Raw genomic sequence first — 15,714 nt, forward strand, 5'->3', positions numbered from 1 at the left:
TCTTGCAGGGATTGTTGTGAGACTGACGAATTCTTTTCTATTTTGATTTTTTATATTTTCGCCCCTCGACTACTGTAGAATGTAGATCCAGACTGCTGCAATGCTCAACGTGGACGTGGATGGAATGCTCAAGATTGTGCTTCATACTCGGCCCACACACACCTTGAACGGAATGAAAGAAGAATGATGAAAGATTTGGGGAATGTGGGCAAAATGGTTAGTTACCTACCCAGTGAAAGGGGGGGGAAGGATGATGACTTGTGTGATACACAGGGAGTGGAGCAAGGTATGCTTGGGGAATAGAGAATGGACGGAGAATGGAATACTGTATTTTCCTTTTTTATTATTTCTTATTTATTCAATTTTGTTTTATTTTGACTGTTTTATTTGATTTATTTATCTCCCTTTCTGACTGATCAATCCAGTGGATTCCCCAAACACACAACTAGTTTCAATAATAACACCGAATCGGTAAAAGCCATCTCTATTAATCAATTAATTAAATTACCTCGGACAACAGGGCGGTGAAAGAATGTAAGACTAATAATGATAGGTAGATTGAGTTTGGCTGAAGCCGCCAACAAATCCTCCTCTCCCTCCTTGATTTCATCCAACGGGAATGTCTTCCCAGATCCGAGACAGGGAGATCTATAACTGCAGCGTTTGATTCGAGGGTTGACTATTTACTTTTTACTTAATTCATTTGACTTTTTACTCTGTACTTTTCACTGGTGAGGACCGTCCATAATCCATGCTCTTATCGGCTGCACACACAGACTCACACAGACCCGTCGTCTCCACCCAAGACACTTGCAGCGGCAGTAGTAACGACTAACAGCAGCAGTCGCAGCGCAGCAATGCAGAAGAAGAAAAGAAGGAACAAATCAGCAGCGTACACACATGTATCGAGTTCCAATCCTTCATGCGCACCCCACTCCAGGAAGATGTGGCGAGAAGAACGAACTAGACCACTGGGCCTGGGGATGGGGCAAGGCTCCGATTGGAATGCTGCAGCATGGGCTGGATGGTACTTTGTTTACTTCTGATGTGTTCTGCACTTCTGATGGGTTGTGTTTGGGGTAGACTACTTTAGGTTGGTAGATGGGTTGGATTAATTTGGAACTTGGAACTTGGAACATTGGGTAAATCTATTCTATGGGCTAGACTTTTATCTGGATGAATGATTGCATGTGGTCGGTGTATAGGATTGGATTCAACCCCAGATAGATTGAGGGTGATTCAGATTAATCTATTTGACAGTTGGTTGGATAGATTGAGAACCATGGATACGAGTGATGACAGGGGTAATAATTATTATTATAGATAGAGTAATCGTGATCAATACAAATCTGAATACGGGGTGGGATGATGGATGAAAACAGAAAATGAACAACATTCGGAGTGTCCACTACCCTGTCCACTGTCGGAGGTTGAACTGGTACCTGTTTATTTACCCAAATAGCAGTGGTAGTAGGAGATCTCCGGTTCATGGAGGAAACACTCTCCAACCTAATTGAACCAGCCAGTAAGCAGCGTACAAAAGAGCAAGTTCTTCCTCTTCCTGTCTAATAGGCTTGTCAGCTGACTGCAAAACTCCTATCTGTCGATCACATTGGTTTTAATGTATTGTTCCAGGAATAAATCCAGTCGAGGGTTGGTTATCTCCACTTGGTCTTGTCATGGTCCAGTTTATTATTGTATTTATTACCTCTACCTATCTGGGACCGTTTCCTGGGGGTCTTTCTGGTCCAATCATTTAGATTACTTTTTTTCTTTCTTCTTTCTTTCTCATTCCTTCTTTTTCTCTATTTCATATCTAGTATTTTTTTTTTGCCTTGACTCTTTCAAGACATTGAGTCTTCCACACTCATCTCTATAGTACTCCGTATATATTACGGTATGATAAGATCAATGTGAAACAATTCAAGTCCTGACTGTGTCACACCCGGGCAAAAGCAAAAGCAAAAGTAAAGTAAACTCCATTACACAATACATTTCCTGATCTTCCATGATCTTCCACATTCCTTCTCATTTCAATGTGTTACATACAAGTTAGTAGATCGCCCAACTCCCATTGGTTCTCAGGGGAATACCCCTCTAAAAATAAATTAGACGTTTTCCCAGGAAAATAAACAAACCAACAAACCGATCACTGAACGAACAAAGGGAGAAAAATATTGAAAGTGGAAGTGAAGTGGAATTTCTCTTCCCTGTTCCCGCCTTTTGGAAGATAGGGAGGTATGCCTAGGAGGATTTTTGGGATAGTGAGCGGTACTCGATGCTTCTAGGGGGTAGTATGTATGTTGACACCATCGAGGAGGTACATTGACTGAAGATGACTACCCAGGTGTAGACTGCAAGCTACAGATCCCGAAGAGCAGATGATCTAGAGGAATCCGTGTAAATACCCAAGAATGGCCAGAATCTTGGTTGTCGATGAGTTGATTGTGTTTGTCACTAGTGTGACCTAGTGGATTTTCATTGGGAGGGTCCAAGCTAATAAATCCATCGATGGGATGGATTGATTGATTGATTGGGACTGAAGAACTCCTAATAAGGGTTGAAAATTTTTAAGCAATAACAGTACTGATACTCTCATACTCTGTAGTCTATATGAATAGGATAGAGATAAACCAGCGATGATTATATTATACATTATTATTCTATTTAAATTATCATCAGGACTGATATATTTTGTACACAAATCTCATGTTTGATTGTGTTTCAATTCTTCCCTTGATCAAAAGCACCTCGTATCAACCTATTCAGCACCCCAGACAGTCCTAGACTCCAAGAGGACAGGGCACCGGGGAAGAATAGGAATCATGGATGAGCCCTGACGGTCGTGCAACCTGCAGCGCAGCAGAACAAGCTGTTGATTATTGACAATTATTACTACATCTGATACTGGAGCTCTCCCCACTAGCGGAATCAGTCCATGGACTGGGTTGTTTCCAAGCGTCAAACTGGTTTTTTCTCATGAACTAGTCCGGTGCCTAGTATTCCTCAATGGTTGGAGCTGTCCCTTGATCTGGTGGATTCATAATAATCATCTTTCTTCTTAGCCTTATTTTTTGATTCTTCTAATTTTATTTGATTATAGAATTTTCTTCTTATTGTTTTTCTAATATTTTTCTAGTCTGGTAATTAAATCTTAGTGTCTTCTCTCAATCTCTTACTTTACTCACCTTTCCCTCACTTGCAATCATCTTTCTTTGCTGTTCTTTCTGTCTGTCTTTTCATCATCCTTGTCTACTAAATTTAACCTTTCCCTTCCTCGCTCATCGTCCTTTAGAATTCCCGCCGCCCACTTCAATCCTATCAAATCCCTTGCTTAGCGGTGACCGCTGCATTGCATTGACCTTCCACCTGAAGGCACGCCATCTCTACATTGAGATACTATCGGCTTTTGAAAGTCCCATCTCTCGGAAGGGGGAGAAAAAAAAAATACAACAAAAGGGAAAGAAGGACAAGAATAACGGGCAGGGTGCAGCACGCTAGCGGTTTGTTTTTCTACTTCTTTTTTTCGATTTCTATTTTTTTAATCGGTTGTTGTAGTACTTTCGACCCGACTGTCTGTCCACTTGTGACATTTATTCGACTGTTATCATTCCTTCATCCTTATTTAACTGCATATGATCATTGCTGGAAATGTAAGTCTGGTTTCTTCACTTCCCCCTTAGCCCATTCTCACATTCCTCCATCCTTATATTCTCCTATCACCCACGGCTCTCATTCCTGATATCTCCCTTTGCTCGCCCTTTATTCTATTGACCCCTCATACCCTGCCCTGATTCCGTCATCGTCCTGTTGTCTTATCATTATATTTTTATATTTATATTTTTTTTTACTATTGATACTTCCTGTCTTCCGCTCTTGCTGTTCTTTTTCCTTTTCCTCCATCTATCGGGGTTTCCCCAGTTTCAACTGCCTGTATCACCCATCCAATTTCATCTACATGTGCATGTGCATGGTTTCAGGAGCAAAGCAAGAAAAAGAAAAAAAGTAAATCGCACCACTAACTCAATCCAGTCCGCATAATGACGGTTGCTGCACCTCCCGTGGCTCCGGCCCACGAGAATGGTGTCAACGGCGTCCCAGGACACCATCACCACCATCACCATCATCTCAATATGGCTCTGCCTCGATTCCACCCAATTGCCATGAACCCCAACCAACAAGTGCACCCGGACCATCTACCACCTCACCATCACTTTCGTCACTTCCCGCCTCCGCCTCCGTTGCAAGACCATGGACACGGCCCCCCGGGCCCGCCGCCGCCTGTACACCACTTAGACCACATCGAAGGTCGCTTAAGACAGCTGGAGCATGAAGAGGCTGCCCGCATGGCTGCGCGTAGCCATTTACTAGCCGTCCGCAAGCGTGAAGATGAAGAATTCCGTAGGATGACTGAAAACGCCGAAGCTGAAGAAGAGGTATGATACATAAACGCTGCAGCGGGAGTTTCCCATAGATGATGATATCTGACATGGACCTTTCTTATCGGGTAGGAACTCCGTAGACAGCGAAAACGGCTGAAGCGCGAGTCTCTGGGGCTGGGCTTCAATGGGAACGTGGATTCCCCGCCACTACGACCCACGCCCCCGCGTCGTCTCTCCGAGACCAATGCGGCCACGACCCTTGCCTTTTTCAAGCAACAGAGTCCGCCAGAGCCCCGTGCAATCCCTCCCCCGCCGCCGCAGATTCCGCCCCCTCATCACCATATCCCGCCGCCCCAGCATCTTCATCACCACGACCCCAACGGAGCCAGTGCCATCCGGCGCAAGCAGAAGTACACGATCAAGAATGTCGAAGCGTGGGGGGAGCGTCATGGGCGACCAGCATCGCATGATCCGTCGGGTCGTGCCCTGTGGAAGCGGCCGTCGGACGGCAGCCTGGTCTATCTGACGTGTCCGGTGTCCGGCTGCGGGAAAGCCGACTTTGTGACGCTGCACGGGTTCATGTGCCATCTGACCAAGAAGCACAAGGACCGCAGCCTCGGGAGTCAGTCGAGAGCGCTCGAAGTATGCGGCATCGTTTTCGACCCGAATGCGCCCCTCCCGCCAGTGTCGACCGTTCAACGGGCGTCCACCGAAGAGAGCCGCATAGACTCGGCCCCCGAGGGCTACTCCCAAGACATCGATTACTCCTCCGCGTCGGAGGAGGAGGAAGGACGGATCAAACGAGTGAAGCTGGAGGCCGTGGAGAAGACCATGCCACCCCCGCCCATGGCCCCTTTCCCTCCCCCGGAGGAACCGGTGCAGGCACCGAAGGTCAACGGCTCGACCTCGACCTCGACCTCGATCTCAACGAAACAGTCCATCTCCTCGATCATCGATCGCAATCCGGAAGAAGAGTACCGTCAGCGGGAGCGCGAGATTTCACCCCCTCTGCGGCCGGTGGAGCCTCCCTCGCGACCCTCCCCGGAGCGCCGGTCCCCTCCCACCCGAGACGAGGCCGAGATCCCTGTTCCCCCGCGAGTGGAGCGAGGCCGCAGTGAACCCCGAGATCCTGCCGAACGGAGGTGATCGAAATCGTCCAGTATAATACAAATTCGCGACGCATATGCGTTTGTTGCATTCCCCAGTCGCATAGTCTAAGCATGCATTCGCTTTGGCCTTCATTCATTGCACTTTTTGCGTCAATACCCGATTGTGTATCCTGGGTGGTTTTCTGCATTACCTTATTTACATTGATAGTTAATGTTTTTCTTTCACTCCCTCCTTTTGATCCCTCCTCTTGACCCGCGGTTCAATCGGTCATGTACTAATCTTTTTTCCTCATTGCCTGTCACGTCATCTTTATACTGGCATGGCGGTTACGGTTCTGGGCCTCTGCGATGGCCCTGCATTTCTTTTTCTATCTGCCTGTTTATACTGCATCTGCATGGATGTTTATACTGCACATGTCGTTTACGCTTGAGGGTTGCATGCACGGGTGGTGCATTGGCTAACGAAAATATTATTGCATATGTAATACTTCATTACGCCCATATCATGAACAGCGTAATCAGCGCAGCAGTAGATAAGAATAACCCAATACAACAAATGTCTATACAAAAATCTACGTCTGCTTCATAATTACAATACACCACAGTCCCCTCCACCCCAGAATACAACAACCAACACCCAATCCTAATCCTAATCACCCCTCAACACCAAAACATGCACCAAATACCCCGACCCAACCCCCAACTTCCCGCCCAACACCTCATCCGCGACCCTCCACACGCGAAACACCCGCATCGACTCCCTCAACCACGTCTCAAACACGTCCGGCGTGCGCTGCTGCTGCGCGATTATGCACACCGTTGGTTTCTTTCTTTTACTCTGCTGGTTCTGCTGCGCCCGATCCTGGTCAGGAGTGTATGTAGGCCGTAGACGGCAGAAGTCGGCGCAGGTGCGCACGAAGGGCGCTACTAGTGCTTCGTTGTAGATGCAGTCGCAGGAGAGGAGGACGTCGAAGCCTTGATCTGGTTCTTCGTCTTCGTCTTCGTCGGCTTCGTCTTCGGTTGGTCTGGGGGTGGGAGAGGAGAGAGAGAGAGACTCTTTTAGGGAGGCCGGGATGTCGGTTTCCCAGTCTAGGGCTGCGAATGTGATGTTACTGGTGGGGCTGCGCTGCTGTTGTGGCAGCTGTTTCTGTCTTCTCTGTCGCCCTTTAGATCCCATCCTCGGCGAAGACGACGAGGGAGAAGACGAAGACGAAGAAGGAACATTCTCGTCGAGATTCTCGCGGAGCAAACGACGGACATATTCCTGATCTGTGGCGACGTAGTGTCCGATCGACGGGGCGAGGGTCAGCGCCAGGAGGGAGGAGATGCCGCAGCCGAGTTCGAGGACTGTGGAGGATTCGTTCAGGATGGAGTTCGTCCAGAGGGGGTTTTTCGAGGTGTGGGAGAGCCATTCTGCGATTAGGGGGGTGATTTTCCAGAGGACTGTTTTTTTTTAACATTTTTGGGTTAGTGAGTTGGTTGGGTGTTTTCTTTCTTTCTTTTGTTTTTGTTGTTGGTTTGCTGGGGTCTATACTAAGGTAGGTAGTATAATGGATACATACCGGCACCGGTTGTCCCACCCGCTCTAGACGACGAAAGCAGCGTCGGAGACTGGCGGACGACATAGTCCTGTCCGTGGATGGAGACGTCGAGGGACGGGGCGCGGGAGTCGACGAAGCCCAGGTTGGAGGAGGGAATGTCTTGGGAGAAGAGGAAGAAGGACTCTATGTAGTGTCTTTCAGTTTGGGCTCTATACATGTATACATGTGTGTGTTGGTGTTGGTGTCTACGGTACATACCCTCGTCGGCATCTTCTACCTCTGGACCAATGGATGTTAAGAAGTTGGTGAGGTCGTCCATGGTGGATTCTGCTTCCGTATACCTAGTATAATAAGGTAGGGTAGAGTTTAGAGTTTCGAACTCTAGTAGAGTTTGATGTTAGGACTGGGATTAGATCCCCACATGGAGATCGAGAGATAGTCGTGTGAGCTACAGAGTGAGCTGTACTGGGCTCAGAAAGTGAGATGTGTCAATGTGGCTGTAGACGATGACGTCAGAGTAATTGTATCAGAGCTACGTCTCAATAAGAAGACCAATGAATACAAAACAGCAAAGATGAACAGCAAGGAAGTAGATACTACTATATCAGACAGTCGACTGTGATCAAAGTCAAATTCTGAACCCTATCCACTTAGTCAGCACTGATACCCGGGTGGCTCCTCTGATTGGACGGTGCTTGAAGCTGCTCGGGTGGGCCAGATCAATGAACCCCATCAGACTTCAAGGTGGTAGGTTTCATTCATGTCACAATCCGCTTGTCTGACAACAGTCAGGGTCTGCAGACATGCCCAAGTATGGAGGCTGTTCCTGACCGCTTCAGTTTCAGTCATTCATCTAATTGTCCTTTTCATGTGTCTCCATACTACCTGTCGGCTACAATGGCTACTGGCTACTGGCTACTGGCTAGCAACGGAGAGCCGTTAGTGGCCTCAGGCCCCCAGATGATCTGCATTGGAGCTCGAACTGTTGGGACTCAGGCCCAACAAAAAAATTATGAACATTAGCTTGGACATTTCCCTGTTTTTCTGGGGTTGATGGTGATATTGGTTTCAAAACTGTATAGACAGTATAGATTAAATTATTGTGTTCATTCTTTACCTTCTTTATCCTTGATCTTATGACCAGATCATGTAGATCACAGGATCGATGCATGCAAAGAGCTGTTGTCATGTTTAGATCTAGCTAGTTGAGCTACATACTATAGCTACGTAGACCTGCAGAACCACGATCACAGTAGCTAAATCAGAACGTGGACAAGAACGCTATGATCGATCACATTCTAATTAATCTCTGAGAATGCACTGGAAATACACTGGAATACCACCGAGGAAGTCGAGTCTGCATCCGGAGCAATCAACCCAGCCACCAATGAGACCCAAACCTGGTCCACGAAGGCCTCGGTACCTAGGTTAACTACTGGGGTTCACTAGGTTAACGTGCTTTTCCTGACTGACTGACTTCATCCGGCGCAGCTTCATCTCCTCCTCTTTCCTCTCTCTCCCCTTCCATCTCTTCCCCTCTTCTCCCCCGGACTTTCTCCTCCTTTTTACTTCCCCCTTTCCCTCTTAAATCTTTCCAAGTTCGCCTTCCCGTCTTCCTTCATTCTTGGAAGTTCTCCCCCCGCTCCCACTCATACCTAACTTCAACGGTAACCTTCGGAGCAACGTTGGTTGACCCCCAGTCCACCTCAACTCCTCGTAAGTGGTTCTCTTTTGAGTTTGACTTTCCCCGCTTCCCCAGTCCACTGGGTCTTCTCCTGTTCTCTTGGATCCCTCGTCACGGAGCTCTTTGTTTCGACCTCTTCACTTTGTGTTTTCTTCCCTCCGATCTAGAGACCCCTTCGCTAACCGACCCAACTTGTTTAGCCGTCGCAATACCCCCACACGCCTGCGATTCTATAATATATTAAACATCACAACATGTCGCTCAAAGAAGCTCGTCTACAGCCGCGCATGGCGAAGAAGCCTCCCTTCTCCGTCGAGGTTCCCGGCGTCGAAGCAAAGCCCGGCGAGACGATCCCCCGTCGACTACCCGCTGCCAAGGATGGCCTGTTCACGCGCCTCCCCGAGGACGTCGCTACCACCTATGATATCCTCCGTCGTTCGGCTCGCGTCTTCGGCAACGCCAAGGCCGTTGGCTCTCGCCGTTTGATCAAGGTCCACACGGAGAACAAGAAGGTCAAGAAGGTGGTCGACGGTGTCGAGAAGGAGGTTGAGAAGCAATGGAACTACTATGAGATGAGCGGTTATGAGTATAAGACGTTTATCGAGTACGAGCGACTGGCGCTGCAGCTGGGCCAGGGTCTGCGCAAGATTGGCTTGGCCAAGGGTAACCGCGTCCACCTTTTTGGCGCAACTAGGTGAGTCTACCCGATGGGCTTGGATGAGGAGTTGGACGTGGCGCTAACGTCTGTTGTTCTTGTGTAGTGAGAACTGGCTGGCTATGTCACACGGTTCGTATCCCCTCTTTGACACTTGCTGCGCGCGAACGGTAACTGACTGTCTGTTTCTTGTAGGAGCTGCGTGCCAGTCTATCACGGTGGTCACCGCGTATGATACCTTGGGTGAGGAGGGTCTCAAACACTCCATGGTACAGACGGAGAGTGATGGCATCTTCTGCGACCCCAACCTCATTCCCTCGGTGGCAAACGTCCTCGCCGACGCGACGTCCATCAAGCACGTCATCTACAACAGCCACCTGGAGCACAAACAGGAGGATCTCGACCGTCTGAAGTCGCAATTCCCGCACCTGAACGTGATGAGCTTCGACGAGCTGCGACAGCTTGGCGAAGAGAACCCGGTGGATCCCGTCCCCCCGAGCCCCGAAGATCTCTGCTGCATCATGTACACGTCGGGTTCGACCGGCCCTCCCAAGGGCGTTCCCCTGACGCAGGGCAACGTCATTGCCTCCGGTAAGTTCACTGCATGGATTGTTTTTGATCTCCCGAGTGGTACAGACTAACGATGTCTATAGCCGCCGGTGTTCAGGCCATTGTCGGACCCTACATCGGTCCCTCCGATTCTCTGCTCACCTACCTTCCGCAATCCCACATCCTGGAATTCATGTTCGAGAATGTCTGCCTCTTCTGGGGTGGTACCATGGGTTACGGAAACCCCCGCACCCTGTCGGATGCCTCGATGCGGAACTGCAGCGGCGACATCAAGGAGTTCAAGCCCACGATCTTGGTCGGCGTGCCGGCGGTGTGGGAGTCCGTGAAGAAGGGTGTGCTCAGCAACTTGAACAAGGGTAGCTTCCTGGTCAAGGGCATGTTCTGGGGCGCCATGTCCGCCAAGAACTTCCTCATGGCGACGGGCGTCCCCGGCTCGAATCTCGGCGCGTGGGTGCTGGATTCGGTGGTCTTCAAGAAGCTGCGGGAGGCGACTGGTGGCCGTTTGCGCATCTTCATGAACGGCGGCGGTCCGATCTCCAAGGATACCCAGCGATTCCTGTCCATGGGCATCGCCCCCATGATCAGCGGGTACGGCCTGACGGAGACCACTGCCATGGGTGCGCTGAACGACCCGATGGCCTGGAACCCGGACGCTCTGGGTGAGATTCCCGCTTCGATCGAAATCAAACTCGTCGACTTCCCCGATGCGGGCTACTTTGCCAAGAACAACCCCCCGCAGGGTGAGATCTTCATCCGCGGCGGTGGTGTGTCGAGCGGCTACTGGAAGAACGAGGAAGAGACCAAGGCCGCGTACACCGAGGACGGCTGGTTCAAGACGGGTGACATTGGTCAATTCGACAAGTACGGCCACCTCTGCATCATCGACCGGAAGAAGAACCTGGTCAAGACGCTGAACGGCGAGTACATCGCGCTGGAGAAGCTTGAGTCGGTCTACCGGTCTTCTCCGATCGTTGGCAACATCTGCGTCTTCGCGGCCCAGGACCAGGATCGGCCGGTTGCCATCATCGTGCCCGTCGAGGCCGCCCTGAAGAAGCTCGCCAGCGAGAAGAACATCCCTGGCGAGACCTTGGAGACACTGGTTCACAACGAGAAGCTAAAGTCGTACGTCCTCCAGGAGCTTCAGAATGCCGGCCGTGCGGGCGGTCTCCGGGGGATTGAGATCGTTAGCGGTGTTGTCATGTCCGACGAGGAGTGGACGCCACAGACTGTACGTTTTTCCCCCTCCCCTCTTTATCTCTTGTTCAATTCAAACTTTGATTTGAGGTCACTCGCTAACTATCCAAACAGGGTTACATGACCGCAGCCCAGAAACTCCAGCGCAAGAAGATCGTCAGCCATTTCCAGAAGGATATCGACCGCGCATATGGCAAGAAATAAACGACCGTCTTTCTCAGCCCCAACCTAACGTACTGTTCCAATTATGCTTTTCACGCACTGTCTTGCTTCGTTTTTCTTTGGTTGATCTTGATTCCCATTCTTTTCTTTTGATTTGATTTTGCAGCCTCGAACCTACCTTTAGTTACGTTATACCTTTTGCATTGAAATTGTTCCTTTGGGTGTGCTGTGCTGTGTGCTGTTCTGCCCGTGGATCTGGAATGTACTATTTATTTGTCTCAGTAGAGAATATAACGATGAGTATTGATGTGTCCATTGTAGGGGCTTGTATATTTGATACGTGAGTGGTTGGTTATATAAAGGGTAGACTACATGTTAACTACCTAGTAGGTGTGATACAGGTCGTAATTCTATCTATATAACTAGGTACCGTTTACTAGTTGGAGTTGGAGTGATAAACAGCTATTCGCGCTTCATATCTTATACCTTATCAGACAATGCAGTCAGAATTCTGATAAATCTCATTGACTAGAGTAATGGTGTGCTGTACGACTGGCACTAGCGAATAATATACAGACTATATATTTCTATATATCGTGTCGAATCCAGTAACACTTGTCCACCCAACTACCACCTATAGAGTGACAACGTACGAATGAGTAACCCTCCAGAGAGCATTGCGACCAGTAGTACGGAGTACTACGTACATATACATATATATAGATCTATCTTAAAATCCATGTAGAGGATACCCATAGATAAATAAAATAAGGTGAGGAAGAATAAACCTCAGCAAGCCGGTACAAAACCAACAACTCGAATATGATTCCCCAAAGATACTACTCCTCCATCATTCAGACAGTTTGGCCGAGTGGTTAAGGCGCGGGACTGCTATACACCGACCGTAGAAATACGGTTACCCGTCTGCGATCCCGTTCATTCGTGAGCGCAGGTTCGAATCCTGCAGCTGTCGGTATTTCTTTTTTATTTTTCTTTCGTCGTTATTTTTGCTTTGGAGATTTGGTTCGATTATACGTACTTTGTTTTGATTGGGTTATTGTTTGGCTTTATCTAGTCTTTGGTTTGTTGTTTGTTTTTACCGTGTTGGGTGAGTTGGGGAGTGGTTTACTTACTTACAACGTATGTAGTACGGAGTACTCTATATTGTTGGATACAATAGAACTCATGAGATAGGCTTGGTCAATTCATATTCTGTAGTATATCTAGTCTGCGATCTTCCACTTCTGTTCTTCATGAGCTCGCTCGCGATGCCCTCCAAATACATATGTAGCCTGAATGGACGGATAGTGACCAGACTATGCTGAATGAGTAGCTTACCATCGGAGCATCAACAGATTCCTCAATTCTATAATGTTGGCAAGTGTTTAAAGAGGGATCCTGATCTTTGGGTCCCTCCCACCAGAACAGAGTCAGAACGATCTAGCAAGTCATATCGTGCCTTGCTCCCTGTCCGTGGATTCGTGAATAGACATACTCCGGACAGCAAAACACATTGTAATCCACGAGTCTATCAATTCAAGACCCCCGGGGTAGCTCTCGTGCAGTCTCTGCGTGGTACAACCTTCAGCAGAGAATAGACCCAGAATAATATCTAAGACAGGGGCGGAAGGCTGGTGTATCTGTCGAAAGCTTAATTGGGCTTGACTTTTGGTTGTGTACGCCGGGCTTGTACTCCCTGAATAGATTTTCTCTGTCTGTTTGTCTGTCTTTCTAACGGCGGGTCGTTAGGGGTGTTGTTTTTGTCCATGGGACTTTATTAGATAGACTTTTTTTTTTTTCGAGGGTGTTAGAATGGAGTATTTCTGTTTACTGCGCAGAGTGAGTTGGTTCTATCTAGGTTGAGGAGCTTGAGCTGTATGTGTGTGGAAACTGGAAACATCTGGATCCAAACACACAGACGGGAGAAGACTTGCCTAGATTGGATATATATGGTCTGGGATTGGAGTAGATGGATGAAGGTCGGGATTTGTTTTCTAGTATCTATATTCTTATAACCTTAAACCGGACATATATCCTCGGTGTATATTAGTATGCTGCTGTTGTTCACAGAGTGTCTTGTCCTGTTAGTATATCATCACCAGGCAAGTTAGCACACAAAACAAACCCATCCATCTCAAATCAACACACGAATAGTCCAATCCCCGTAAACCAAACCCATCTATCCTAACGATGAGCGACTCAAGACTACCTCCTACATCCTACTTTTGACGATCTACGATAGGAAAGCAAAGCGGAAGACAATAAATAGCACCGGCAGAACCCAGGCGGTAACTCCCACCTACCCATCCGAGCACCGAACCCAACTAAACCATCTCAAGCCTAGCTCAGATCCATTCCATCCGGATTTCCACGGCGCCCTGACTTGCGCAGTGACCGTCTGTCGCACGGCGCCCATTTATCTCACACCACTCAAGAAAAGGAAAATCACTAAATAAATCAAAATGTCATTCTGGAGGTCTGTCCATACTAACCCCTTGTCTATACCTCCTCAAACCGGAGAAAATCCACACAAAGAAAGACAGAAAGAAAGAACCAATCTGACACACGCGCCGTCTAGTTCCTACCGATCCCTAACGCCCAAAACGCGCGCCCTGTTCGGAGTGGGCCTCATGGCCTGGGCGTCGATTGGACTCTGGATGTCGCCGCAGGTGGAGGACGTAATGGGGATGAAGGCCACGGCGGCGGAGCAAGAGGAGCTGGATCGGAAATTGGCGCTCCGGGTGTCTAGGGTTGAGAAGGAGGGGAAGTGACTGGGGGATTTGACTGGTGATGGTGATGAATGGGCTGGTTATTTACAACTTTATTCTAAGGATTTGAGTTATGGTATTCTATTTGAATTGTGGACAAATCTGTGTGTTTTGAGGGGATTTTGTGGGTTTGTTGTGTTTGGTTGGATGGTTTGGCTGGTGGCGGTGACTACATGCTTTGTTGTGCTACCCGAAAGGTCCGGCCGAGCTGGCTGGTGGGTGAGTGTCAAGGCGCGGGCGAGAGAGGACCAGGCGGGCGAGAGAGGACCAGGGGCGAAAGAGGACCAAGGAGGAGTTGGTATGCGCGCGCCAAGCCACCGAGGCCAATTGGTACAGACAGGCCTGATACAGAGACAGGCCTTGGACGTGAGCAGGTACCCTTCCAACAATCCCTCGTCGTGTCGGTCATCGCGTGCGGTGGGCTTGTCAGAAGTTTGTTGGCGCAGCACAACATCCGAGGACCGTTTCGTGAAACGAGACGTAGGTCAATGCACGCAAGACCGGGATGCGTGAGGTGGCGATGGCCGAAGGGCGAAAGCACCCATGCTGGACGTGTAGGAAATTTCCTGCAACAGAAGAAAGAAAAGTAAAAAAAAAAAAAAAAAAAAAAAAAACACACTCGAGGGGCGGGGGAGACGGCTCGGCATAGCCGACTGAGCAAGGGTTTGAAAGAAGGCATCTATTGGGTGAATCCGCTCTGTTAGCCTTGGAATGAAATCCGGTGACGACATGAAAGATGAATGGCATGATAGCGGCGAATCTGGTTTCGTAGACCCGACGCACGGGGCTATCAAGCTCCCGGCTTCTTCTGTCTTGGTTCAGACAGCCACGGTCCTCCATGAGATGCCGATCGTCCGGCGAGTCCACCGACACGGAGCAGGACGTGGGTCGTTTTCAGTGGGCGCTGGACGAAGGTGGGGTGAAGACAGACCTCAGGATCGGAAATGACTTCTCAAGGGCAGGCGTATCAGTGGATATCGCAGAGGATCAATCAAAGGGTGGGCCTTGGCCTGCACGTTGATTCGAGAACCGACTAGGGTGTCACCCATATTGCTTTGCCAGGTGCCCCGTCGGCACGGTGGAACTGCAACTGTTGCACAATCTCCCTGGAATACCTGCACCACGACGTTTTCCCTGTTTCCTGTTGGCCGCCTTCCCCAGTCGAATGATGTACCCCCCCCAAACCCCAAACCGAGCAGAAAGAAGGTCTCTCACCCCACTGACATCTTTGGGTCCTTCCCCCTTGTACGACGTGCATGGCGGACCATTCTAGGGGGTTATTATTGCATTGACATTGCCTGCGTGGACCCGCCCACGCACACTTTCCTCCCTCCCCCCCAGCCCGCGACAGCCGGCTTGTATCAGTAATTTTGGGAAACCTTCGGAGGCAGATGCAATATCGATCAGCTGAGAGAGAGGTGTACCTGGTCCGACCCCTTTAGTCCACCATGCATGTTTGACTGGTCCAGTGATGGGATCTATCTGCTGGGGATGTATGAGCTAGCTGTCTGTCGAGTCGTCAACCCTGGAAAACGGGTGGAGCATGGAAAACTTCTCCTAACATATCAGCAATGCAGCTGCAGCTGAAGATTGACAGCGATGTCACCCTTTATCCCCAGAAGAATCGAAATACACCGAAGGACAACCTT

General features: G+C 49.1%; 4 protein-coding genes and 1 non-coding gene across 5 annotated transcripts; 4 read left to right on the forward strand and 1 right to left on the reverse strand.

Annotated features, from left to right (window-relative positions):
* The first annotated feature begins 3,682 nt into the window (after positions 1-3,682).
* On the forward strand, positions 3,683-5,979 carry P168DRAFT_306076 (uncharacterized protein). Its single transcript, XM_024838989.1, has 2 exons — positions 3,683-4,436; positions 4,512-5,979. Exons 1-2 carry the CDS (start codon positions 4,041-4,043, stop codon positions 5,526-5,528), a joined length of 1,413 nt encoding a protein of 470 aa, XP_024691449.1. The 5' UTR covers positions 3,683-4,040; the 3' UTR covers positions 5,529-5,979.
* Positions 5,980-6,140: 161 nt separating this feature from the next.
* P168DRAFT_328834 (S-adenosylmethionine-dependent methyltransferase) lies at positions 6,141-7,351 on the reverse strand (the record flags this gene model as incomplete). Its single annotated transcript, XM_024841391.1, has 3 exons — positions 6,141-6,934; positions 7,054-7,215; positions 7,291-7,351. 3 exons carry the CDS (start codon positions 7,349-7,351, stop codon positions 6,141-6,143), a joined length of 1,017 nt encoding a protein of 338 aa, XP_024691450.1.
* A 1,619-nt stretch (positions 7,352-8,970) lies between these two features.
* Positions 8,971-11,339, forward strand: faa4 (long-chain fatty acid-CoA ligase FAA1; the record flags this gene model as incomplete). The annotated part of the gene is made up of 5 exons (XM_024836064.1): positions 8,971-9,410; positions 9,478-9,503; positions 9,567-9,962; positions 10,025-11,169; positions 11,250-11,339. 5 exons carry the CDS (start codon positions 8,971-8,973, stop codon positions 11,337-11,339), a joined length of 2,097 nt encoding a protein of 698 aa, XP_024691451.1.
* An 815-nt stretch (positions 11,340-12,154) lies between these two features.
* Positions 12,155-12,270, forward strand: P168DRAFT_t128. Its single transcript has one exon. It is a non-coding gene; the product is annotated as a tRNA-Ser (tRNA).
* Positions 12,271-13,424: 1,154 nt separating this feature from the next.
* P168DRAFT_192709 (uncharacterized protein) lies at positions 13,425-14,180 on the forward strand. The gene is made up of 3 exons (XM_024833032.1): positions 13,425-13,585; positions 13,637-13,773; positions 13,876-14,180. The coding sequence occupies exons 2-3, from the start codon at positions 13,760-13,762 to the stop codon at positions 14,066-14,068; spliced, it is 207 nt and encodes a 68-aa protein (XP_024691452.1). The 5' UTR covers positions 13,425-13,585; positions 13,637-13,759; the 3' UTR covers positions 14,069-14,180.
* The last annotated feature ends 1,534 nt before the right edge of the window (positions 14,181-15,714 follow it).

The sequence above is a fragment of the Aspergillus campestris genome, assembly GCF_002847485.1.
Source record: "Aspergillus campestris IBT 28561 chromosome Unknown P168scaffold_9, whole genome shotgun sequence".
Classification (NCBI taxonomy): Eukaryota; Fungi; Ascomycota; class Eurotiomycetes; order Eurotiales; family Aspergillaceae; genus Aspergillus; species Aspergillus campestris.

Coding starts and splice junctions, on each gene's coding strand:
- P168DRAFT_306076 (XM_024838989.1), top strand. CDS start 4,041: ATGACGGTTGCTGCACCTCCCGTGGCTCCGGCCCACGAGAATGGTGTC. Junction 4,437..4,511: donor ACGCCGAAGCTGAAGAAGAG/GTATGATACATA, acceptor CTTATCGGGTAG/GAACTCCGTAGACAGCGAAA.